The sequence below is a fragment of the Lampetra planeri genome, chromosome 62, assembly GCF_965212315.1.
Source record: "Lampetra planeri chromosome 62, kcLamPlan1.2.h2, whole genome shotgun sequence".
NCBI classification, from domain to species: Eukaryota; Metazoa; Chordata; class Hyperoartia; order Petromyzontiformes; family Petromyzontidae; genus Lampetra; species Lampetra planeri.
The window spans coordinates 5,228,264-5,253,981 of NC_136168.1; the positions used below are offsets into that span (position 1 = coordinate 5,228,264).

General features: G+C 52.5%; 3 protein-coding genes across 5 annotated transcripts; 2 read left to right on the forward strand and 1 right to left on the reverse strand.

The window, feature by feature from the left end:
- Positions 1–8,114, reverse strand: IDI1 (isopentenyl-diphosphate delta isomerase 1). 2 transcript variants are annotated; one of them, XM_078619243.1, is made up of 6 exons: positions 8,008–8,114; positions 7,574–7,821; positions 5,011–5,189; positions 4,285–4,377; positions 3,731–3,861; positions 1–2,890 (listed from the first exon to the last, which is right to left on the reverse strand). In XM_078619243.1, exons 2-6 carry the CDS (start codon positions 7,669–7,671, stop codon positions 2,573–2,575), a joined length of 819 nt encoding a protein of 272 aa, XP_078475369.1. In that variant the 5' UTR covers positions 7,672–7,821; positions 8,008–8,114; the 3' UTR covers positions 1–2,572. The 2 variants fall into 2 exon arrangements, with proteins under 2 accessions (XP_078475369.1, XP_078475370.1); XM_078619244.1 differs by lacking the exons at positions 7,574–7,821; positions 8,008–8,114 and adding an exon at positions 7,413–7,531.
- Positions 7,839–16,482, forward strand: LOC144736668 (E3 ubiquitin-protein ligase TRIM11-like). Of its 2 annotated transcripts, XM_078619240.1 has the most exons (6): positions 7,839–9,809; positions 10,236–10,334; positions 11,541–11,774; positions 12,435–12,457; positions 13,860–13,957; positions 14,861–16,482. In XM_078619240.1, the coding sequence occupies exons 1-6, from the start codon at positions 9,108–9,110 to the stop codon at positions 15,415–15,417; spliced, it is 1,713 nt and encodes a 570-aa protein (XP_078475366.1). In that variant the 5' UTR covers positions 7,839–9,107; the 3' UTR covers positions 15,418–16,482. The 2 variants fall into 2 exon arrangements, with proteins under 2 accessions (XP_078475366.1, XP_078475368.1); XM_078619242.1 differs by lacking the exon at positions 10,236–10,334.
- A 3,077-nt stretch (positions 16,483–19,559) lies between these two features.
- LOC144736664 (uncharacterized) lies at positions 19,560–22,902 on the forward strand. The gene is made up of 3 exons (XM_078619236.1): positions 19,560–19,977; positions 20,768–20,881; positions 22,855–22,902. Exons 1-3 carry the CDS (start codon positions 19,660–19,662, stop codon positions 22,900–22,902), a joined length of 480 nt encoding a protein of 159 aa, XP_078475362.1. The 5' UTR covers positions 19,560–19,659.
- Positions 22,903–25,718: the final 2,816 nt, after the last annotated feature.

Here is a 25,718-nt window from a genome sequence, read left to right on the forward strand (position 1 = left end):
CCGTGTTGAAAGATTTATTCTTTACATTCCATTTTAAGCATTATGCATTGGAGAGGAGGCAAGCCCTATTCCACACGTTTCCCCGACACAATTCCCCAATAGGGAACAGCCGGGGGGCAAGAGGATCATCGCTCCACATCACCTCTCACGGCTGCCTGCAACAGCCACACAAGCCGCCGTATGTTGACGCCTCGTTTTCAGCCACTTGGAGATCGGCTCCGGGCAGTGCAGGCCATTACTGTCATTACTGCCACCGCTGTTGTAGGCGATTGCAGCCAAGCTGTTGACACCAACTCTGACAAGACTGCAACGTCTTACGGATAAAGTACACGAGCCTCTTACACGTTTCACACTCAGTGCATACCTCTTCTGCAGCTACCACCATGGTGACTTCCCATGAACGGCTATCGATCCCTACCACCCCCATGCCTTACAGCGGGGGGGGGGAGAGACAATCTACTTGGGCCGACCGCTTTGCCTCTTCCACACCACGTTCAGCCACCCAACTCCACTCGGGTTCCGCTGCTTTCCAAGCTCCACTCCGGTTTAAAACTCTCCCGTCGTCTCCTCTCTCCCAAGCTTCCAAAGACAAACAAAGCAAGCTCCCGGAGCACTCCTCAATCTGAGAAACGCAAACTCGAATCCATGACGCCTTCACGAGCGCCGCTGGTTGCCGGCCATGCTCAGCAACCACGAAACAAAAAAACCACCTGCAACTTGACAAGAAGCACAGTCATGCGCAGAGGTGAGGCACCTCGAAGAATCTGATGAACGATGGTCATCCTCTCACGAGATGGACTGGCCACTGCCATAAGAATGTGGAATTTCTTGACCATGAACGGTCAAGAGCATCGTCTCCAAGCTCCCGCGAGCTTGGAGACACTTTAATCGACATTGTGCGGAGTGTTCCGCAGACATCTCCACTGCAGTTTACGCGTCAACGGAAACCGTAGGCGTTCGTACACAAATACCGAGGCGCAAGCCTCGTGTTCAGTCTAAACATCCTGGTTAATGTTATTAGGATTACGCTCGTTGACCCAGCAAAGTCTTACCGAGTCTCATGACTCTCTCAGGAGGGTCCTGCCAAGCTTTCGCAGTGGCAGGGCGATGAACGCTCCGTAGAAGGAGTAATTTACGGGTAACTTTTCTTCAAATTACTCGAGCAGCGAGTTTAGTAGTTTCAAGAAATCGGCCGAGACGAATCAGTTTCATCCGCGATTAAAACATCTGCACACAAAGTTAAATCTACGTAAACCGACAACGACAAGACCAGCTTCGGGGCTTGGGGTAAAGCTGCCGACTCATTCCACAGCAGCTGTTGATTCAGAAAACAGTGGTGGACAGGGGAGGCACTTGCCTATACACCCAATCCTCAATGTAAAACTTCATTGGACCAAAATAGCATTTGTGTTTGTGGCCAATAAGATGTATTGTGCATATTACAACACAAACCATGAAGAGGGCGCAAAGGAGCACGGAAGAGGTGCGCATGCTCGAAGTTACAGAGTAGGAAGAGGAACACGTGGATTAGAGGACACACCCAAGACGAAAGACATCATGTAGACCAGTAAGCAGAGTGGGCTTTGGCAGAAGGCATGATGGGCTGAGACGACGGAAAGAAAGGCAGCCTGAGGAGAGAAACGCGTTCGAGAAGACGTCCACAGGAGATTGCATTCGCATAAGCGGAGATGCTGGATTTCATTATACCATCGCGAGGCCGTGACATGGCAATGGTATGGGAAGGCCTTCATTTAGCAGTGGATAGTGCCGCGATGATGATGATGGTGTCTACATAAACAATGTGGAGGATGCAAGCAAATTCATCATAGGACAGATTAAGCGACTTGAAAGTTCGAACAGAACACGATATAAAAAAAGGTTGTGGGTGTACTCGGGAAAGAGGTGAGACACGTACACGCAGGATGGATGAGGAGAGGGTACGCAACTTTGAGGTTGGGAATAGAACACAGCAAGAGATTCCTGTCGAAGTGATCAAGAAGAGGACGTCATGATGGTGAGGTGCATGTGCAGGACGGAGAAGTGCAGGTGACCGAGATGGGCATTGGGGTGGCTTCCAGGAAGTCGGCAAGCGAGGGGAAGAGAAGACCAAAAACCAGGTGCTGTTGGTGATGAGAGTAAAAGCGGCCTTTCAACATGAAGATAATGACGATGGAAATGTACAGCTGTCAATGAAGGACGTGCCAACCACGTGACGAGTGGAAAACCTAAATCCAGAAAGTGGTGATGGTACTACAAGGCGACTCTGATGTCTCGTGTCTAATTTGTCACTCTGTGGCAGAGTAGAGGTGACATCAGCAGCAGCATCGACCGGGATCACTTCTTAGCGCACGTGCTTACCCGGTTGCTCTTCAGAATCTGCCTCTGAATAAAGAGGCACTTTAGGGGGTGGGGGGGGGGCACTGCTGCTCATTGGTGAGGGGGTGGACCCATACCCCCCCCTCTCAGACCCTTTCGCACAATCGCCACTGCTCCGTAATCGCCAGGCACGGGCCTATCGGGCGGGCCTCTCCGTTTGCCCTGGGGCTCTCCTCGCCCCCACGCGCCTTCCGCATCACATGCGGTGGATGGTGGCGTGGTCCTTAAAGGACTCCAGGTCGTGCAGGTTGTCCCACCAGCGGAAGAGGAAGGACTCGGCGATGAGACGGAACCAGGGCGTGACGAGGGTGGAGCCGTCGCGCGCGCGTGCCAGCAGCTCGCGCAGGCCGTCCGGCGTCACGTAGCGCACGCTCTGCACCTCGTTGGGGTCGGGCGTCACCTCCACGTCCTTGCGCGCAAAGAGAATGTAGTCCACCTCGTGCTCGCCCCACACCCCGTCGGACGCAGCCTCGTAGTGGATGCGCGTCAGGTACGTGAGCTCCTCCGGGGTCACCTGCCGATTCACGACGACGACATTGGCCAAACGTCCAAATATCGGACCACGGAGCTCGGGCAGCTGTTTGTGGCGGCTCTGGTTGGATGCTCGCTTGCCCGTGGGTTACCCCGCACCGCCGTGCGCGTTGCAAATTCTGCAACGTTTTGGAAATGCCCGTGGCACACAATCGGGAGAAGACCACCGCTGTCGGCACACAGGGCTCCTGGCTGTGGGAGTCAAGAGTGGTGGTGGGTCGGCGACTGCTGCTCCTGCTGTGAAGGCTGGAGGCTGTGGAGAATGGCTCATACATGGCTGGCTGCAGGTTAGAGGCTCGTAGCAGCAAGGCGAGGAAGCGGCTGCTGTCGACTGCTGCTGCTGTTAACAGCGCATGCTCAGCCCAGCTCGTTGAACAAAGCCGAAATGTAATTTGGACTAAGTGTGCATTGGTCCAACTTCATTACTCCATGCCCAGTTTAACATTGGCTAAACACCACCACCAGCGTTCTCCTCCACTAAACTATATACTAAACACGCTTTTAATTTACCAGTTAGGCCCACTGAGATATATCGCTCTTTTTAGAAGCGACCTGGCCACAAATGATAGCTCAATGAAGTGGCTTATGTGGAAATTTATAGCAGCCAAATACTCTAATTGCGTGTTTATTCTAAATGTGGAGAGAACAACTGGAAAACCCAGAGAAAAATCCACGTGACTACGGGGGAGACATGCAAATTCCAGATATACAGGCGTCAGTGTCTGGATTGAACCCACGACCTCCTGTACACAAGGCAAGGTAGTGAACATCTCGCCACCGTGGCACTCGTTATCAAGAGTGCCTCATCAGCCCGTGTCCCCACCTGCTCCATGGGGATGCCGAGCTCCTGGTGCAGCCGGCGCTGAGCCGCATTCCGCACTCCCAGCGCCGCCTCCTCCCTCATCTCCGAGTCGACGTGCAGCGGGTGGCTGCAGCACGTGTTTGTGAAGCAGCCTGCAGGGACATGCCGGCAACAACACGCAGCAGTGTGCACAGAGACACCGAGAGAATGTACCCCTGGCCTGAACAAACTCGCCAACCAGCCACAAGTATTAGACACACTAACCAACACCAGTCACTCGTACTAGACATACCTCTACCCCTAACCAACTTGTAAACCAGCCACCAATACTAGTTCACTCACAATCCTTAGACTAACCCCTAACCCCACCTCCTGCACATTTCCAGGGACAGCCAATGGTGTAATAATAATGACAGTCATTGCATTCATTTCTCCAAGACAGTCGCACCGATACCCACATCTTAGGAGAAAACCGACGAACACGGCGAAACCCCATGAAAACGAGGGGACAGCACTCAAAGATCCCCTGTGATGAACGGAGCGCCGTGTCGACAGCGCACGTAGGGTGCACGCACCTGGGAAGGTGATCTTGGCGTCTGAACGCTGCTGCAGCAGCAGCTCATTCTTGCTGTTGAACAGGAAGACGCTGAAGGCTCGGTGCAGCATGCCTGCACAGCGGACGCACGCACACGCCACTCAAGTCAGCACCGTTCGGTCCCCGCCCGCACGCCCTCCGCTGTGTAGCAACAGCAGCGCCACCACTCGACCCCAATCGACCACGGCATACGCCGAACTAGACGCCAACCTCCGAAACTTGTGCCCGGTGCCAATGAAGTTATTTTTTTTTTAAAAGCAAATGTTTTATTTATTTTACCAAGTAAGGCCCACTGAGCTATGTAGCTCTTTTTCAGAAGTGACCTGGCCACAAATGATAGCCCAACGAAGTGGTTTATCATCACGTTGAAATTTATAGCAGCATTTATCGCAGCCAAATATGAAATGTGGAGGAAAAAACCAGAGGACCCGGAGAAAAATCCACACGGCCACGGGGAGAGAGACACGCCAAATATACAGCAGGCGTCAGGGTCAGGATCGAACCCACTGCCTCCTGCATACCAGGCGAGGGAGGTAACATCTCGCCACCGTGGCAGGACGTCGACACACCTACCAGATTATAAGCACCACCCCCAAATTTGCCATCAAAACACACGGGGGAGAAAGGCGAGTCTCATAACCCGGAGAATACGGCAAGTTGTGCAATGGAAATGCTCGCGGGGGGTGGCGCGCATGCGCCGCTGGACCTTTGCGGATGTTCTCATTGAGGTGGCAGTTCTTCTTGGTGTCGGCGCCCACGGGAACGTCGTCCCGGTCCACCAGGATGCACATCTCGGCCAGCAGTTCCACCTGGCGCCCGTCCAGCCCCGCCGTGTCTCCTGCCGTGTCTCCCGCCGGCATCGCGCCACCCAAGAAGCTGCTCAGCCTTGCGGTGGTGGTGTGGGGGGGTAGGGACACGGGTTATCGGTGTGACACTGGCTGGGATGTTCGGGAGTGATCGCTGGTGGAACAAGTGGTGCGGCAAAGCCCGTGGGTTCTAACCTGGCTTCCTCGCTCGAAAATCTTCCCTCAAAACACTATCCTTGAAGCAGAGTAGTGCTGAGTACAGCAGTCACATTTGCTCATGCGATTTGTAACTCTGATCCGTACTTGTGTAGTATCCATGTTGATGTGTAGTTCTATTGAGGGACTGTGTGGTGTTACCTTGGTGTGGTCTGGAACTGTTTTATTGTTTTTGCTTGATAAATCGAACTTATATTTTACATTTATTTGGTATTTATTCATATTTAGTGGCTTCCTTACCTTTTAATCTATTTTGCACTCTTATCGTTACGTTTTTGTATAATCCATAAGAGTTTTTTGGGTTAGATCGCGTAAATATATAAATGTGTCATTAAACCCACCACTACCGGACACAGCCAATTAGCAAGGCTTGTCACGTGGGCAGAACGTGCCAATTCGTTACTAGTTGGAGAGCCAAGCCACAACATTTACAAGTGTGGCTTGGCTCTCCAACACACCGGTGTGCTGTACTAGTGACGAATTGGCACGTTTTGTTTACGTGACAACCCTTACTAGTTGGCTGTGTCTGTGAAAATAAGCACTTCACAGCTCATCGGATTCCTCCTCCTGCAGTCGAAATAAAGCATTCCGATTAGAGCGCTCTTGCTTCCGACATTAGGAAGCCACTGGAGCTGTCCACTTTTAAATAATCATCGCCAGGATTGAAAAACTCGTTTCTTTACAACTGGTTCAGTGTTTAGTGGTGGTGTCCTTCCGCCCCCCCCCACACCTCTGATTAGTGTGGTTGGCTACGTACGGTGCGAAAAAAGTTCAACATACACACATACTGCACTATACAGTACACATACTACACAACACCAGTGACGGGCCGTGTATTTTACAACTAGGCCTTCAGTGCTATCCTCCCACAATTAAACCGCCTTCGAATAACCTCACCATGACACCAAGGCTTTAGTCATTCGACGTAACCACCCCATATTCACAGTGACAGTAACCTTAATCGAGTGGAATAAAGTGATTTAACACGAGGCTCAACACCTATGAGAGTTACAATACACTAATTGCAGAGACATTAATACTGGTAGGATACTCCTGGCTACACCAGCCCACAGGGGATTATTGTGTCCGTCGTGCAGGGAGGGGCTGGGTGGGCTGGGGAGGGGCTGGGTGGGGAGGGGCTGGGTGGGGAGGGGCTGGGTGGGGAGGGGCTGGGTGGGGAGGGGCTGGGTGGGGAGGGGCTGGTCACCCCGTGGTGCCCTTATAAACTAAACGTTTAACCTACTCACGCCGGCTTGTGCCCGCGCTCAGTCGGCCATATTTGCGGAATACACCACGCCACCGTTGACCCTGGCCACACTATACACTACACATACTACACTATACACATACTACACTATACACTACACTACGTACGGTGCGAAAGAAGTTCAATATACATACAAGGATTCGACCATTACAGTACTTGGAACTCAAGTCAACAATGTAATTAATCGTAGTAAAATAATTAGGGAAATTAACTATTTCACTTTTAAAAGGTGACATTTAACGTAAACAAAACAATGAACGCGGGACTTTTCTTAATTTTAAATGGGAACCTACGCTGGCTTAACTTAATCCTCGACGTTGTGTTAATGAGCTACAATGTTTTCCCATGGCACTCGCTCACCCAATGGTCTTCTACACAACGCTACAATAGCGAATTTTCTCACATTCACTTTCTTAAATGTTCCCTCAGCAACTCTCGAACATAAACAGACATTTTCTACGCTTAGATACATTTTCTACCCCCGATTTCCCCCTGGCAATGCAATGCACAAGGCCGCATGCACAAGGCGACTGCATTATGTCTACGCGCGCGTCATGCTATCACTGTGCTTAATCAACGTTTAGTTCATTTCGTAAATTATTGTTAAAATGTATTTATGATTTTATGCCGAGTGTCTGGCTGCTGCTGCTGCTGTATCCCGTACGACGCTTACAGCTCATTGATGACAAGAGATACAGAAATATAATCACGAATTATTTAATATTACGTGGTGCACAAATAACAAAAACATATATTTATAGGCGACGTTTCAAGTAATAGCCATTTTCTTCATAGTATCGACACGTAAAGCACGCTTACCTCGGAATCGCCTTGCGATAAACACTTAAATCGCTACACTGCGCGTGCTAAAGGCCTTTTCCTCACACGAATGTGTCGGGAACTACTTCGGCTCCACCGGCCGCTTCACACCCTCCCCCATGGCCCCTCCCACTGGCCCCGCGCCCTCTGGGACTATTCACCTCCTCTGCGCGGACGAAGCGAGGAGCGCGCGACACAGGCCCCGCCCCGCGACGACCCCGTTGGCCACCGCGATCACGTGACGGAGCGCGCGCGTCATGGCGCGAGGCGACCTCGACCAATTGGAGGCGGAGGACGGGCGGGCGGGGTGTAGGGGGGATCGCGCGGCTAAGTGACGTCACGTAAGGGCGGAACGGGGAAGTGGAAATTGACGTCACGACGCTCCCGCCGACGTCACCGGCGCGTGAACCTAGACACATGACGTCACCAACAAAAAAACCACAGACGAGTCACGTGACTGTCACTTAACAGTCGCACATTGTATAACGAGTATGGAAACATAGACAATTTTTTTACATAAATTATACAAACGCAGAATGTTGATGAATGCAAACTATGACATTTCACCGAAAACAACTTCAGATTTACAGCTTACAAGTTTGACGGGAAGCTCCTGGCTGAGGTGGCGGGCGGGCGATCGCGGCTCCACGGCTCCTGGATCCGCAATCTGCGACTCCACTCCTGGACGCGGACTGTGTCGCGTGATCCCATTGGGCCAATCAGACGCGGGTAGCGCTCGTGGTCGTGACAGCCTGGAAGAAGCGGGGTGGATGTCCCGTATCAGGATTCTGGATTATCGCTGGGTGCGACATCCACGTGGTTTTCCTTTAAAACTTAACCCCTTTCAGACGTTGTGGTCTAAGTCATCAGCCATAGTCGTGCGTCCCTGACTAAACGAGCGTGCTGCTTGTCAACGTGGCACGACGCAAGGACGGGGCTGGAAAGTCCACATTACCGTGGCGAGTACCAGGTCGACCAGAGTACAGTGCAACCATGTTGGACCCTGACCGCCGCTCTGTGAGCAGCTCCATGCAGCTCTGTGCCGGTGCTCTCCATTGGAAGGCCCTCGGGCCCCTGGTGGCCTTGAGCGCGGCCCTCGACGATATACACGGAGTGAAAACACCCACCACCACCATCATCATCATCATCGTGCCCACAATGGTTTCAAGTGCTGTGGCGTCCCTCCTGACACTGGAGATGTCTTCCCGGCGAGAGGGCCACCCCACCCGCCTCCTCAAGACTTACATTATCGCAGACTTTGATCGCGCTGTTTGTTGCGGGCTGCTTGACGTTTCGTGCCATTGGTCTCCTGTGCTCGGCAGGCTGTGGTTGTAAACAACAGCCTTGGCGCCTCCTCTCACGGGCCACGGACCTGGGAGTCAGTCGGCTTCTTGTAACACAGCAAGCGTCTTCTGTGCAGCGTCAACCTAGAGTCCTAGACAATCAGCCTCGGGTATTGCCTCGGTACAATTGTCGGGCCACGGATCTCCAATCGTTGGTTCGCAGAGGGCGGTACCTTGTGGAGAATGAGCCTTGATTGAGGATCATTGCCCGAAACGTCGCCGATTATATATTTCGCCTTGTAAGGCGACAGTGTTGTTGATAAATGTGTTGAGTTTCGTGTGTGTTGTATAATCACCGTGATCACGGACGGTAAAGTATGCTGACACTGGCCAAGCCAACACGACATTAAATATGAATCCGCATCGAAAGTTCAACGTTTATTGTGTGTGTGTACCAGGCGAGAACTCGAGATTAGCAGGACAAGTCTTTATATTGACACAAGAGTTGCCTGGGTGGGTGGGTGGAGGGGGTGTGTGTAAGCTAAAGTGTCGTTGCCACATCACCTGGCGTCATAAATGTACCCAGCATCTCGCCTCGTCACCAGTACACCAATCAACTTCCCTCTTCTCACATCACCTCGCTTCGTGCCTCTGTGCAACCCGCAGCCCGCGTCCTCCTCCGACCATGGCAGACATCGACCTCGACCTGAGGTGCCCCATCTGCCTGAGCACGTTCACCTGCCCCTCGACGCTCAGCTGCGGCCACTCCTTCTGCCTCGCGTGCCTGGAGGACGCGTGGCGGGTCGCGGGCAACCCGACCAGCTGCCCGCAGTGCCGAGCGGTCTTCCCCGTGCGCCCGCAGCTGAAGATGAGCGTGGCGCTCGCCAGCGTGGTGGAGCGGCGGCGGCTGCTGCGGCGAGCCGGGCGTGCGGCGAGCACCCCCGGCCGCCCCGTGCCACGCGCGCCCCACCTCGGTGACCACGTGCTCGGTGAACACGTGCCGGGCGTGGACGCCGCGGAGGAGCGAAGTTGCGGGAGGTCACCTGGCGGCGGTGGGCGCAGAGGTCACGGAGTCGGCACCGTGGAGGAGGAGGGCGAGGACGAGGCGCGCGAGGTGTGGGCTGAGATCACAATCGGGGTGTTTAAGATGTTCATACTGCGGGAGGAATCCGATGATATGCGAAGCTCTCTCTCACAGGTGTCCAGTAGGGGCACGGCGTAAGAACGTTAACAGCAACAGTTATGAAAAACATGGTAGTCGCGCAAATATGTTTTTTTTAAACATCACCCAAACACATACAAATTAAACGAAACCATCCCCATCCTACCATGCAAAGTCCACTGAGGTATTAACTTATATTGTCAGAAGCGACTTGGCTATCACAAATGATAGCTCAACAAAGTGGCCCATTATTTGGACATTTATAGCAGCAAAATAATCAAAATATCTCGATGCATGCCTCTAAATGTGGAAGGAAAAAACCAGAGGACCCGGAGCAAAATCCACGCGGCCCTGGGGCGACCACGGCGTCTTTTTCAGAAACAAGTGGTCGGAGAGGAGACGCGAGCGGTGGAGGAGCAGAGGGAGGAGGCGGTGGCCACCGTGAGACGGATGGAGGCCACACGCGAGGACTTGCAGGTACCCGGTCTGGGCCAGCCTCCGTGGCCCCGTGACTGACACCCTTGGACTATTTGGCCGCTATAAATGTCCAAATGACGGGCCACTTTGTTCAGCTATCACTTGTGGCCAGTTTGCTTCTGAAAAATGCTTCTGAAAAATAAGTTAACAACTCAGTGGGCTTTGCCTGGTAGGGCGGGGATGATTTAGTTTTATTTGTATGCGTTTGGGTGATTTGTTTACCTTTCTTGTCCTTTGCACGACTATCGTGTGTTTGTTTTGTTTGTTGTTGTAAAGTCCTTACCCCGTGCCCCCACTGGACATCTGTGAAAAAGAGCTTTATAGCTCAATCGGATTCCTACAATATAAATAAAGATTCTGATTCTATGAGGAGTTGTTGACTCTCCTTGCAAGGTCTAATCCATGAATTCTAGTGAACCTTGCGAGTCTTAAAATGAGTGTGGCAACTACACAGGATATTGCACTGGGGTGGATATTGCTGCTTGAGTCGTAAAAGTTGCGATGTGGTAACTCAACTGGAGACCCACCTCAAAGCACGTGACAGGATAACTAACTCCATGGCTTGCTGTGGGTGAGACACAAGAATACACCAGGTACTGAACCCATCTCTCTCTACCCCAGCCACGAGTCCCCGCTTGAGTTAATGATTCTGCTCGTTTTATTGCTTTGTCTGGAATCCCGCACCTCCAATTAGCACGGTTGGCTACGTACGGTGTCATCACCAGGGGAAACATCAACAAAAAGTCTACTTGTTTGTGTTTGTCCCTTGTGGTGATGGGACTTTGTAGGATGAACGTTGAGATGTGTAAGGGCACGGGGTGACCAATAAGGTCTGAATTGGTCTGTAAAAAGGTAGAGCACTGATAAGCGGTTGACAGGTTTGTGATATACACGGTTTACAGGGGCAGCATTGAACAGCTGATACGAGGTAGCGAGCAAGTTACATGGCATGGGAAGGTTGACATGAGCTGCAGAGAATGACATTTTACAAACATGACTATTAAACAACCAGAACTTTATACAATGGAAATCTAGTGAGCAATCCAAAATAACATAATGCATGACACTAACGAGAGGAACCCACACGTGGCATTTAATACGGCATTTATAACAGCACGAACTACAGTCACACTCACAGCACACATCCGTGAACATATAGAGTCCCAAATGGTAATTTGGAATAAAATCCACCGCTCGTCTCTGCAGGATTCCATCGTCAGGTCCAAGGCTCGCATCTCGGGCAAGTTCGCCCGCATGAGGGCGAGGCTGCACGAGGACGAGGAGGCGTTGTTGCGTCGCGCGCACTTGGCGGGGCACGAGCTGCTGGTCCGCGTCGATGAGAGCATCGCTCGTTACACGCGGGAGGTCGGCGAGCTCCAGGCGGCGGCCAATCGCCTGCGGGATCTCGGGCAGGAGAGCGGCTCGCTCACGGCGCTGCGGGTGAGGACATGCTCGCAGGTGTTGCTCTGGTCACTTCCTGGATACCTGTGAAAAAGAGCTTCATAGCTCATCGGATTCTTCCAGTATGAATGAAGGTTCTGATTCTGAAATATTGCGGGGCTAACCCATTGATTGACTTGTGGGTCAGCAGCAATATCTTATAGTCCACTCGACACGTGACTGGTAAAACTAAACTAAACTATTTTAATTTGACCAGGTAAGGCCCGCTGAGCTGCCTGGCCACAAATGATAGCTCAACAAAGTGGCTTATTACGTGAAAATGTATAGCAGCCAAATACTCAAAAGGGATGTTTCAGTGTAAAGACAAGAGAGCAGCTGGATTCTGAACGAGTTTGAGTCTACACGGCACCTTACTGGACTCCTCTGTCCGTATTGACGATGTGATTTTATTAACCATTTTCCCATGACGTACTAACATGTATGTCATCGGAACGAAACCGATAAAGATAAAAAAATAACGCTATCGGTACTGAGGCTCCCAAAAGGCCATGCGGGAGGGCGTGTGACAGTTTGGCGCCAGGTATCTCAGAGTGTGGTCGTGTCACTACAGTTCTCTGCTTGCACGTTTTGAGATTCAGCAGTGAACTGGACCCATCGGAATTGGAAAGGGTTAACAATGCTCAACCTCTCTCCCCGCAGGGCCATATGAAGATGATGCCCAGGTATGGCACTGAGCCTCTTTGCGCGCAGCCGCCAAGCTGGGACCGCGTTTGCTCGCGGTGTGAATGCTCGAGCGACGTGAGGGGATTTCATGAGTCAGGAACCCAATTGATCCAATCGTTTGCCGGGTTGGCCTCGCAATGAGTCGCGCCGTCCGCCGAAGCCAATCGTGGCCTGCGACACGGCCCAGCTGACAAACGTAGCAGAACTCGCGACGCATTTGACGAACAGCGGGCGCCGGTGGTTGGCAGGTTCGAGCCCCAGCCGCCGCCCCTGATCAACACGACGCACCGTGAACGCTGCACGCCCTCGGCTGCGCGCTACACGTTGTGAGATCCCGTGGTGGTGGTGGTGGCGGCAGCATCACGCTGTCAAACTTGACCACATTTCAGAAGTGACTCGCAAATTTACTTAACACCTCTCCATACCAGCAGAGTGGTTGCCCGTGTTCAACCCGGTGCTGTATACGCATTGTGCCGCACAGGGTCAGCTGCTTCTGGGGTCCCCTTGGCTAGACTGCAGCAGGCCAACGGAACAACGATGTGAGATGCGAGGTGCTTTGAGTTGTCGACAAGTGCCCTGTCAATGCAAATACTTAAAATTCTTCTCTCTGCGTAAAAACAAATCCAGTTCATCAGCCGATTGACCATCCCGGCCAGTGCTTCCTAAGAGCAAGTGAGCCATAATCCCTATGAGAGATTCTCTCTGTGTATCAAAGAGTTGTGTGCATTACATAGAGGGTTGCTCCACACCGCTTAGGTGAACCCGGCTCGCGACGCTGCATTAAATACTGGTACGCAGGAGGTCGTGGGTTCGACCCCGCACCCTGACCATGCCTGTTGTTGTATATTCGGAGTCCGCGTGTTCTTTCTCTGCTCTCAGCATGGATCGTTCTCCAGGTTTCTCCTCCGGTTTTGCTCCCGTCCTCCACATTGAGAATCAACATGCGCTTACATTATTTGGCCGCTACTATACATTCCCACGTATGATATGAGCTATTATGTGTGGCCAGGTTGCCTCTAAAAAAGAGTGATTAGCTCAGTGGGCTTTACCCAAATCAGTTTTCGGTTAACGTTCCACCTCCCATAGTGCTCCACGGTTTCGACTGACGTTAACATTTTGATTGACGGTAGCGTGTTTACGTTATGCACGCGGCGCGCCAACTTCGGCCAATCCAAGCGCTCCTAAGTGGGGCTGTGCAGTGCCCTCAGCCAATCAGCCACGCCCGTAGTTTTAGTGGAACGGATTAAAAAACCTGAACCGAGGGACTGCTTTACGTCAACTGGTTGAGTTTATATCATCCTATATTCCTATGAGCCCCTCCCTTCACCTGCCGCAAGTGGAATAGGAGCGCACCTGGCTAAAGGGGCTCACGTGGAGTCCTCGCTGCTCTCTCGTCCTCAGGTCCCCCCCACCCACACCCCCACCCAGCGACTTGTCAGTGCTTGATGACATGAGCTGGCTGAGTGGAGTTGTGGAGAAGTTCAGGCTCTCCACTCTGTGTGAGTTTACATTCACACGGGCTCTGTGTGAGTCTATGGCTCTCTGTGTGAGTCTGTGAGTCTCTGTGAGTCTATGGGTCTCTGAGTCTATTGGTTTCTGTGTAAGTCTATGGGTCTCTGTGTGAGTCTATGGCTCTCTGTGCAAGTCCAGTCTCTGTGTGAGTCTATGGGTCTCTGTGTGAGTCTGTGGGTCTCTGTGTGAGTCTATGGCTCTCTGTGTGCGTCTATGGGTCTCTGAGTCTGTGGGTTTCTGTGTGAGTCCGGTCTCTGTGTAAGTCTATGGGTCTTTGTGTGAGTATATGGGTCTCTGTGTAAGTCAATGGGTCTCTGTGTGAGTCTATGGGTCTCTGTGTGAGTCTGTGGGTCTCTGCGTGAGTCTATGGGTCTCTGTGTTAGTCTGTGGGTCTCTGCGTGAGTCTATGGGTCTCTGTGTGAGTCTGTGGGTCTCTGTGTGAGTATATGGGTCTCTGTGTGAGTCTTTTTGAATTGATGGAATTCCGAGTGGTTGAGTCACAGAATGAGTGAGATCTCTGGGCATTGTTGTTTCTTTGGTGCAAAGCTCTTGGGTGCTGTCGGACATCAGAGAGTCTGTGTTGTTGGGCATCGTCTTTGCCTTTAGTTTGGTGTCCTTCCCCACACCTTTGATTAGCAACGTTTGTTATGTACAGTGCGAAAGAAATTCAACATAATCCATCTTGACATTTAAAGGATGTTTGCTTTGACTTACGCGACTGCTAAATAATATTGGTCTAGAAAGCCAATATGTAATTGGTCGATTGGATAAAAAAAATACATTTAATTTATATGTGGAGACAGAATAAGTTCTGCGTATATTTGCTCTCACACCAGATTCGTGTTATTATTATCTGTAATGTAATATATGTATTAATATTGTTCATTCAGATGGTTGCTCACCAACTCTGGACCCAAACTTAGCCGATAACAAACTTCAGATATCTTTGGACCTCCACACGATGACGCGGAGTGGTGGCAGCCAGGCTCATCCTCATGGTCACCCACAGAGGATCGACTGGTACTACGAAGCCCTCTGCTCCGAGAGCTTCTCGTCGGGTCAGCACTACTGGGAGGTGGACGTGGGAGGCCCCGGGTGGTGCCAAGTCGGAGTCGCCTATCGGATGTTCCCACGGAAAGGGAGAGGCACTTCGAGCCTCGGCTCCAATCGCACGTCCTGGATTTTATGGAAAAATGACGACGGCTGCTCAGCATGCCATGGCGGGGTGAAGACCTCGCTGTCCGTGGAGCGGCCTCCCCGCAGAGTCGGGGTCTACCTGGACTGGGACGCGGGGCTGCTGTCATTCTACCGCACGGACACCGTGGAGACGTTGCACTCGTTCCGGCATGCGTTCGCTCGCCCTCTGCACCCCGTGCTGTGTTTAGGTGACGATAAGGAATCGTTGACGATTCTGGATCTGAGTCCCGCGTCCGCTCCCTGGGAGTGAGACCGACCTGCCTGCCGTGGTGCGTTGCCGGGGTGGAGGGGGCGACGCGGCGTTTCTCCACTCGGCATCGCAGGAGGCCGACTGAACGGACCGCCAAAACGACACGTCCCCATTGCATCACGAGCCCCTCCCGTCATACTGTAGGGGCTGTGCGGGGGACACGGCCAGGATTGAGTGTACGGGTCACACAAGGGGTCAAGGGGTCACGCCTACAGAAATAATTAATTGAAGATAGGCGTTGGATGTGGGGAAAAAAACCCAAAAGATACAGATTGGGGGGAGGGGGTGGGGGAGGAGAGAGGGGTTTGTAGGGAAGAGTGAGACGAAGGCTCGGGGCTCTGGGAATAAAAGGCGTCAAGTCAAACAACACTTGTCCCTGTCCTCCCTGGGGATGGAGGGGAGCTAATCACTGCTCTGCGGCACTTTGTCATGGCGATAGGTTCACTTGGCCCGTGTAAGTTATTCTGTTTCGTAGATTTGTTGTTGATTTTTCCACCACGGTGGCAAGATGGTCGCATGGAATTTTCTCCAGGTCCTCCGTTATTTCTCTCCACATTTAGAATCAAAGTGTGTTTAGAGTATTTGGCTGTTATACATTGACCACGTGGTAAGCCACTTCGTTGGGCTATCATTTGTGACAGCCAGGACGCTTCTGAAATAGAGCTACATAGCTCAGTGGGGTCTTACGTGGTAAAATTAAAAAATAGTTTTTCTAATAGTTAGGTGCCCCCCCTTCCCTCTACCCTCCCCGCTACCCCTGCTACCCCTGCTACCCCTCCCTTTGTGTTCCTCTCCCCCCCTGCCTCCCCCACATCAAAAAACCATGCTCCCACTCGTAGTCCCTACCCGGGGGGGCAGTGGAGCCCAATTTTTTCCACCCTCCCCTAAACCCAGGAGCACCGAGTTCAGGATTTTCTGTGCCCCCTCCACCCTTGTGACGTTCTGTGCTTTGTACCGAGCTCTTGTTGAATACAAAACAACAACAGTTCGTGCCCTGCAAGTGTGCCTGCCCTAGGAGCGTCGGTGTTTGTAGTTGAATGCAACAATAAAGTTCCCTTACCCGGACGGACTCGTGTGGACTCCCTTGTCGCGCGGAATGAGAAGCAGAGGTCGGAGGCAGTACGGCAGGAGCACGCTTGCTGCTATTTGACATGAATGTTGCCACTTTGGGGGGGCTGGGTGGGTGGGGGTGCACTCGGTGTGACGGACGACTCGCGGGCCTGGAAGGAAGACCATTGGATCAGGGCGTTCACGAGAAGGGGCTTTGCGACACAGTTTGACCTGGGCCTTGGAAGAAGCAATTTTCGAGACCGTTTCCCGCGGGTCAAATCGACGAATCCGGAAGGTGATGAGGTCTTACATATAGCAACAATCATAAGACCCCTGACAACCTCAATTGATGTTTATCGGAACCACCCGACCCTTCTCGTTGCTGTGCACTCAATGAGATGATGATTGCCCAATCTCCGTTGACCGGCGTGTCGAGGTGCTTCCTCTGCTAAACGTCGAGCAGCCCGATCCTCGAGTGGCCAGATTGTCCCACGACCCGGCCACTCGTGCCACTCCGTAGGGGACGTCTCTCTCACCCACCCACTGAATCTCTCAATCAACCACTCACCCAATCAACCATCCACCCACTCAACCACCCATTCATCCACTCATCCACTCATTCACCCACTCATTCACCCACTCAAACATCTACCCACCCACTCAACCACTCACTCATTCACCAACTCAACCACCCACTTATTGACCCACTCAACTACCCACCCACACACCCACCCACTGAATCTCTCAATCAACTACTCACCCAATCGACCACCCAATCAACCATCCACCCACTCAACCACCCATCCACCCACTCATTCACGTACTCAATCATTTATTCACTTACCCACCCACCCACCCACTCAACCACCCACTCAGTGGCGCCACGCCTCCCCACACCGGTACCAACTCGCGCTGACCAGCTTGGTGAAGTATGACCAAGAGCGAAACGACAACTGGCACACGGGGTGGACAACCCTTCATCAAGCAGTGGACAGAGAATAGCTCCATAATGACTGGATAGTATATGCCTGTTTTACTAAAGATGGTTCTAATGTGGAATTACAACCCAGGCACGCACACAGTGTAAACCAGCGATGCCGAGTATATCAGCAGCCTACTTGCTGTGCTGCCACATGCTGACCACCTCGCAGCGCCGTTGCAATGTGCACGATGTGGGCGTGATCCACCAACCCCCTGGCCGACAACTCGCATACTGTCACGATGGGCGGGAAGTCCCTATACCCCAATCCCAAAGGAAACCGTTGCTAATAGAACTTGGACGGGTATAGGGACTTTCCGTCCACCCCCCACTCTGCCGACCGTTGGGAGTCGTCAGTTGTGGGAGTTGTTGTCGTTGTTGTCGTCGTTGTTGTTGTCGTTGTTGTTGGGGCTGCTGGATGAGGAGGCCCCCACCACCACCACCACCGCACCTATGCGGACGGTGACGGTTGTTCGACCATACTTCACCACACTGGTCAGTTCGCGGGTTGGTGAAGGCCCGGCAGCATAGACGATTGGCGTGAGTACAGCACAACGGCCGCCTCGCACCGCGGCTGACGGCCACAGCCTATAGCACCTGTTGCTGTTGTTGTTGCTGCTGCTGTTGTTGTTGCTGTTGCTGCTGTTGTTGTTGTTGCTTGGCTTGAGACTCTCACACGAGGTGAGCTCAGTCGGCGTGTTGGGCTGCGGCGGTGACGAGCCCCTGTGGGAGCGGTGGCGCAGTGGTTAGCGCACTGCGCTGCAGACCACAGCCACCCGAGTTAGATTCAGGCTCACGGCCACCATCAACGGTGACTATTGTCTGAACCGTTTCTGGGCCTCCCCTAGGTCGACTCGGCCTCAAGTGAGCAGCCGGTGCGGCGTGTAAACATCGCCACTGGGGAGACAAAGGCGGCCGTGCGTAGTGCTGGCCACCCACCCCTTCGTGTGCCGTGCCGGCCTTCATAGGTGCTGCTCGCTAACAGCACTTGCCCCTACACGTTTCTTTCGGATATGCCTGGGACCTTTGTCGTTATATATACATATTGCAATAGGAGAAGTAGGCCAAACACCCTCTAACTAGAGCTCTCCTTTAGTGGAGGCCCCTTCTGTATACAGAAGCTTGAGGCAGCTCTTGCAGGGCTGCGCCTCTGCCTTCACCTACCTAATGCAGTGCTAATTAACAACTGTAATAGATTATAGGTGTTCCACAATTAGTGTATATCTCTCTACTGGCCTCTCTCTATGTGCCGGCAATAAGGACCGTTGCCCGAAACGTCGCCTGTTAAATTTCTCCGTTTAAGTTCCACACACAGAGCTCCGCGTGATATTTGAATGTCTCGATTGAAAACGATCAGCGTCATATTTTGAAAGTTCAATTCACGGCAATGTAACTTTGTATACAGCCCTGTTCTCTATCCACTGCTGGATGAAGGCCTCCTGCAACCCGCCCTGCCGTGCGGATTGTGGCAGCGGTGGGGGCATTATTTGACCATACTTCACCTCGCTGGTCAGTGCGGCCTGGGGAAGGATTCGGTACCTCTGGTGAAGTGTGCACGAAAATTCAGTGCGTATTTAAGGATTTGTTTTTTTACAGAACACAGTTTATTGTCCTACACCAGAGCCAGCGGCCTTCTTCATGGCCCAGTGTCACCACCACCAGTGCCAGACGAGAGAACAACGCCTAAAGGCGACCAGCACAGAGACAATGCCCCACGTAGCAGAGCATTTATAGCCCGGGGTGAGCAGCTACATCATGGGATACCTTTCATTTTTATCAAAGCACGTTGTGTTTGCATGTTCACCACAAGTACTGGGTGGTTAATGCAGACACGATTCCTTGCAAAAGGCTTCTGTTTGATTTTATTCTGGCCAAAACGGTCCCATGATATAATATAGTTACAAAATAGATGTTACATTTTTTTAAATTAAAACACAATACAGTACTGAAATTCGTAGCCAACGGTGCTAATCGCACCTCCAGTGAGCGCGGTTGGCTGCCGTGCGCAAGGAGTTCAACATCCGCACTGCGTACCTACATCGTCTTGAAAGACACCGATTCTCAATTCCCAGGCCGCGTTTCCCCAGCGTGGGAAACTTCCTGTGCCCCTTCACCGAGGCCATACGTCGCCCTGGAGGAAGAGCGGGGGACCAGTAGGCTGCGCCCCGTGCTCTCTCACTCTCTCTGTCTGTCTCCGCTCCCTCAGTGGCACCATGGGGGGAGTTTGGAGGACAGCCGCTCCGCTCTTCCTCCTCGCCACCGTATTCTTCCCCCCCGGTGGCGGAGCCCCCACGGCGATGTCGCCGGGGGTGACACCACCATTTGAGGGGGCGCTATTAATTGAGGTGGCACCACCAGGGGAGGTGTCACCAGGGAAGGGGGCACCACTAGCGGAGTTGGCACCAGAGGAATTGGTGCTAGCAGAGGTGGCATCAGTGGAGGAAGTGATGCCAAAATCGGTGGTACCAGCGGTGACGATTACAGCGACAGCCACAACATCAACCAAAGCACCAACCAAGTCACAAACCACGGTAAGAACGTCACCAACTACAGTGCTAACCACCACGAGGCTGGAATTGATTTCGTCAAAAAAATACTCCACAGATTTGGAATTCAAGAGATCACTGGACCTACCGTGCGGTCACCCACACAACCATCGCGCGTTGCCGTCACCACCATCGTCGACACTGTCATCGTTATCGCTACCATCATCGACATCACAATCGCCACCATCATCATCATCACCGTTATCGTTATCGCTACCACCATCATCATCACCATCACAATCGCCATCATCATCATCATCACCACCGTTATTGTTATCACTACCACCATCATCATCACAATCGCCAGCATCATCATCACCACCGTTATCGTTATCATCACAATTATCACCATCGCAATCGCCATCATCATCATCACCACCGTCACCATCATTGCCGCCATCGTTATCATCACACTCGCAACGTCATCACCGCCATCACCACCGTCATCGTTATTGCCATCGTTATCACCACCACCGTCACATTCGCCACCATCTCTATAACCATCATCATAATATTATCACCATCAAATTTGCCACCACCTCTATAATCGTCTTCATCACCGTAACCAACTGAGGTTTGACTGTCAAGTAGAGCGAATGGGAAGTGCTGCCCCCTACAGGCGTGGGCCAGAGGTCACTTGAAGAAGGGATCTGGAGGAAGGGGAGCTCACAGAGCTACCTCCGAGATCCTTTCTGTGGGCCTTACATGGTAAAAAAAAAAAGTTTCTAGTTTTATTTCAGAAACTCCGGGACGTTGACTGTGACGGTGCGTGCAGGACCCCCGCTCGCACGACCAGGAGATCTCGCACGCCAATCAGAAGATACTGTTCGTCGGCATTGGCGTCGTAGTCGGCGCCATCGTCATCATCTTCTTCATCTGCGTCGTCGAGGTCGGTAATGGGGGTGGGCGTTGAAAAGGTAAAGGCGCAGCCCTGCAATTGCTTACGAGCGACACTGCTGGCGGAAAGAGGCGTTCCGTCGAGCGCCACACTCGGGCGGTGGTGTTTGGGTTGACTGCTCCCACGCTAGAAGAGGTGGGAGTCGGCCCACGCCTCTCAGCCACCAAAGACGCTCCGTGCCGTTCGACCAACTGCAGTGGACGCGCGTTTATTCCGCTGGGTGGCCATTGTTGAAACTGCTGCGCCGGGCGGTGTAACGTGGAGAGGGATCCTTGTTTGTGGAGGTGTTGGCGGTCGTGGCTGAGAATGGAATTTAAATTCACTTGGCACGAGGACCCGAGTTGTGTTTTGGAGTGAGAATAGGTTTTCCCCTTTTTCTGGCAACAAAAGGTCAGAAGCTTTCGTGGCCACAGGATTTCATACTCTTAGGTTCTTTCGGTAAAGTCACGTAGATAGGAAAATAAATAAAGAATAGATCACGACGTTTCGATCGCAACAACAAGCGGTCGTCCTCAGGTGAAAGAGAGAAAGAGAGAAACATGCCTCTGTGACGAGGCAAGGGAAGTGATGGCTCACCCCCGCGTCCTCTGGTCTAACACCGTTTGAGACGAAAGAAAGCTGTCTCTGGTGTGGACCAATCAGTTTCAAAGTCGATGCATTTATTATCAGAGTACGTTTTTTGTTTGCATTCTGACCACAAGTATTGTGGTCAATGCAGACATGATTCCTTGTAAAAGGTTTCAGTTTGGTGTTTTAACATCTTAACACCTTTGGAACCTCATTTGCCAGTAGAAAAATATGATAATTGGTTTTTTACCCTTTTATCTGGCAACAAAAAAGGTGTCAGTTTTGTTGCCAGATAAAAAGGTAAAAACCAATTATCATCTTAACACCTGTTTTGTTGCCAGAAAAAAGGGGTACTGGCAAAGGAGGCCCCATGATGTATTTTGGAGTCTAGGAACCACAGCAGCGGTGTCTGTTCAGTGGCTCTGGCCTGGCCATCACGAGCCCCTGAGAGAGGGTGAGTGAGACGGAGACAGCCAGCCCCAGGTCTTGGACTCGTGCTCTCGGCGGTACTGGCAGAGTGATTATCACATGGGCAGTGCGGACCGATACGACGGCAGTGAGCACGTCGTGCGGGAAGGGTTGGTCCACAGAGGCCGCATAGAACAAAAGCGGTGACGTACAATAGATGATATTCGTTGTTGTAATTACCGGCGAAATTTCGTACTCGAATTGTAAATGTTATGGGCTTACTCTCCAACACACTGGTGTGCGTGCTGTACTAGTAACAAATTGGCACGTTTTATTTACGTGGCAAACCTTACTAATTGGCTGTGTCGGGTGGTGGTGGGTTTAACGACACATTTATATTTACGCGATCTCACCCAAAATACCTCCATCATGGAAAATATTGGTCGTGAAAGTCTGCTACTATGCGTTAAACTGGGATCTCGCGAGTATCCAAACTATCCACGTTATGCACAACACGAGTGGGGGACCTGACTTGGGGCATTTGCGATGGTATTCGTAACAGCACGAATTACAATTGCATTTTCTTCTTGATGTGCAGCAGAGCGCATGCATTTTAACAGCACAAACATAACAATGACAGCGCCACGGCAACACGATATCTGAATAAGGCAGACCTCGCTTAGCGCTCGAGAAGCGTTCCAGGGGAAGTGGGCAGCGCTGAAAGCAGCGTCGCTGAGCGGGGTCTCACCGTGCCCCATTGTGTCCATGGTGATGCATTCCCGACGGTTTCATTGACTTCATACGAGCCATACACGAGGGCTTCATTGGGGCCTCGGCAATAGCGCTCAGAATAATAATAATACAGATGGAAAACATTATTTCGTGAATAGAAATAATAAAACATTTTCATCGTAACATAAGTACTGTACCCCCCCCTCTCTCACCCCTGCCCCCCCACCCCCCTCCCGCCCCCTCTGCCCCCCCCCCAGCTGTCCACCCACAACAAGCGAGGCGAAGGAGGCTCCCGGCGCGGGTGAGCCATCACCTCCCTCCGTCTGTCCCAGTGGTCACAATAACGGTGACAACGACGACAACGACAACAACGACGACGACGATGACAACAACGACGATGACAACAACAACAACAATGACGACAACAACGACGACGACGACGATGACAACAACAACAATGACGACAACGACAACAACAACAACGACGACAACAACAACGACGACGATGACAACAACAACAATGACGACAACAACGACGACGATAACGACGACGACGACGATGACAACAACAACAACAATGACGACAACAACGACAACAACAACGACGACGATGACAACAACAACGACGACAACGATGACAACAACGACGATGACAACAACAACAATGACGACGACAACGACGACGATAACGACGACGACGACGATGACAACAACAACGACGACAACGACGACAACAACGACGACGACGAACACACAACGATTTGTGTGTCCGGTAGAGGCCACCCGCTCTCCTCTATGGCTGGTGGCATCTCCGAACCACGGCACCTCGCTGCTGATGTCGTCAACGAGTAACACACCCCCATCATGCAAACTCCGCTCATCCTCGCAGCAGCAGCGGCGGCAGTCACCGCATCGCGCGGCACTCTCAGGCACGCTTCCACGGCCGTCTGGAACGCTCTTCCCTTCCGATATCAGGAAGCCACTGGGAGCTGTGATGCCCCTTTTAAATCATCATCGAGATTGACGAACTCGTTTCTATAGAACTGCTCTGTGTGCTTAGTTTGTTGTCCTTCCCCCGCACCTCCGATTAGCGCAGTTGGCTACATACGGTGCGAAAGAAGTTCAACGTGCACACGCAAAGAGCGCATCGCACGAGACAAGCGACTCGCATTATCGCATCTCATCGTCTCATTTCTGAAAGGTTCACACCCCCACCCCCCAGCGGTCCTTGTGCGGCACAAAGCGGCTTGGAGCCTGGCCCGCAAGGAGGGGCCCGGGTTCAATTCCCGACTCGCGACGCCCTTTCAGCGTGGAGTTTGTGGTTCTCCGCTTGTTCGGCGGATTGTGAGCGCAGGAGCCACGGCGCCTTGTTTCCACAGAGGGCCGCGGGGAGAGGGACTCGGAGTGGGGGCCGGCCACACACTGAAGTCACGTGTCTTACGGGAGGCTCGAGACGATTGAGTAGATGGAGAGATGTCGATGGGAGGCACGGCGTTCAGAGTGTGGGGGGTGGACACATCACAGGAGACACGTGGCTTACGGGAGGCTTGAGCCGATTGAGTAGATAGAGAGGTGTAGATGGGAGGCACGGCGTTCAGAGTGTGGGGGGTGGCCACATACAGGAGACACGTGGCTTACGGGAGGCTGGAGCCGATTTAAGATCGCGAGGGTGACAAATGTCGACGTGCAACGGCCACTCGACGTTGGGCGCGGACGAGGAATGAAACGGCGCCGTGGTAAGTGGCTGCCTGTTGCCCCCAGGTCGACTACGCAAGGCTACAGCCAGCTGCCCACCGAGCCCAGCGGGGTGAGTTGCCGTGCGCATGATGATGATAATGCGTCTGCCCCGAACCGCACTTGTTGAGGTATATATATATTTTTAGTAATTTAGAGTCTGGAACGCGCGCAGTTTTTTTTGTTCACTCTGAAAGAAAGACGGACAGAGAGGGAGAGAGATCCGGAGGCGCGGGAAACCGTAGCCTTTATTCAGTTGTGGATATATCTGCGAGTGTGTGTGCGAGTGTGTGTGCGTGTGTGCGCATTGTATGTGCGAGTGTGCGTGTGTGCGTGTGCGCTGCGTCCCTTCGAGGGCCAGGAGCGCGGCAAGGCGGTGGCCTCCTCCCAGACGTGGAAGCCGCTGTGGCTCAAGGAGCTGAAGCTCAAGGAGCTGAAGCCGCTCGCGTCCGCAAAGCTGGGAAACCCCCCGTTGTCGTCGGACGAAGAGGACGAGCTGTTTAGCCGGACGACGGAAAAGTAGGGTACGTGCGCGCACCGTCGGACAAATGGCTAGAAGTTTATCGTTGAACAGGGGGGCGGGCAACCCAAATAACTAGAAGAGCCTTTTTGTTGTTCAAGGTGGTCCTTAATTAATGATTTCACGAAGCGTCTTCTTGAAGAGCCGCATGATGATGGTTGTGGTTGTTGCTGTGCGGATTTACCCAGGGAAACCTCACCGAGGGTCGGGTGGAGGAGGGTGCACGGCACAGATTTTACTCGCGCGATCTGACCCGAAAATGAATCGTGAATCTGTTCCAGCGGTGTTTGTCCACGTGGGAGGAACCTGGGAAACAAAGACAAAGATCCCCTGTATAGCCTGTAACAGACTGTTGCGGCAAGTGCTGTTAGCAAACACCTACGAAGGCTGGCACGGCGCACGAGGGGTGGGTGGCCAGCACCACGCCCGGCCGCCTTTGTCTCCCCAGTGGCGATGTTTACCACACACTGCACGAGGTACTCATTTGAGGCTGAGTTGACCTAGGGGAGGCGCGGGACCGATTCAGATAATCGTCACCGGTGTTGGCCGCGAACGGGAATCGAACTCGGGTCACCGGATTCGTCGCGCAGCGTAGCGCTCACCGCTGCGCCACCGCTCCCCACGGCGGCAACACAGAGGAACAGGAAGCGCAGATGGATTCGCGAATCCCTAATTTCGATCGTATCATTGGTGTTTATTAGTAATAAATCGGTATTTTGCGACCCCCACTGCCACTGTGTAGCATATTATTACGTGCCAGGGACTCTTTGAGACGATAGGACAATAGTCTGAGTCCATAATTGGCAATAAGTAACGGCAAAGCGGTTATAAGTGACTCACAGAATTGTGCGCAGTTGCGTATACAGA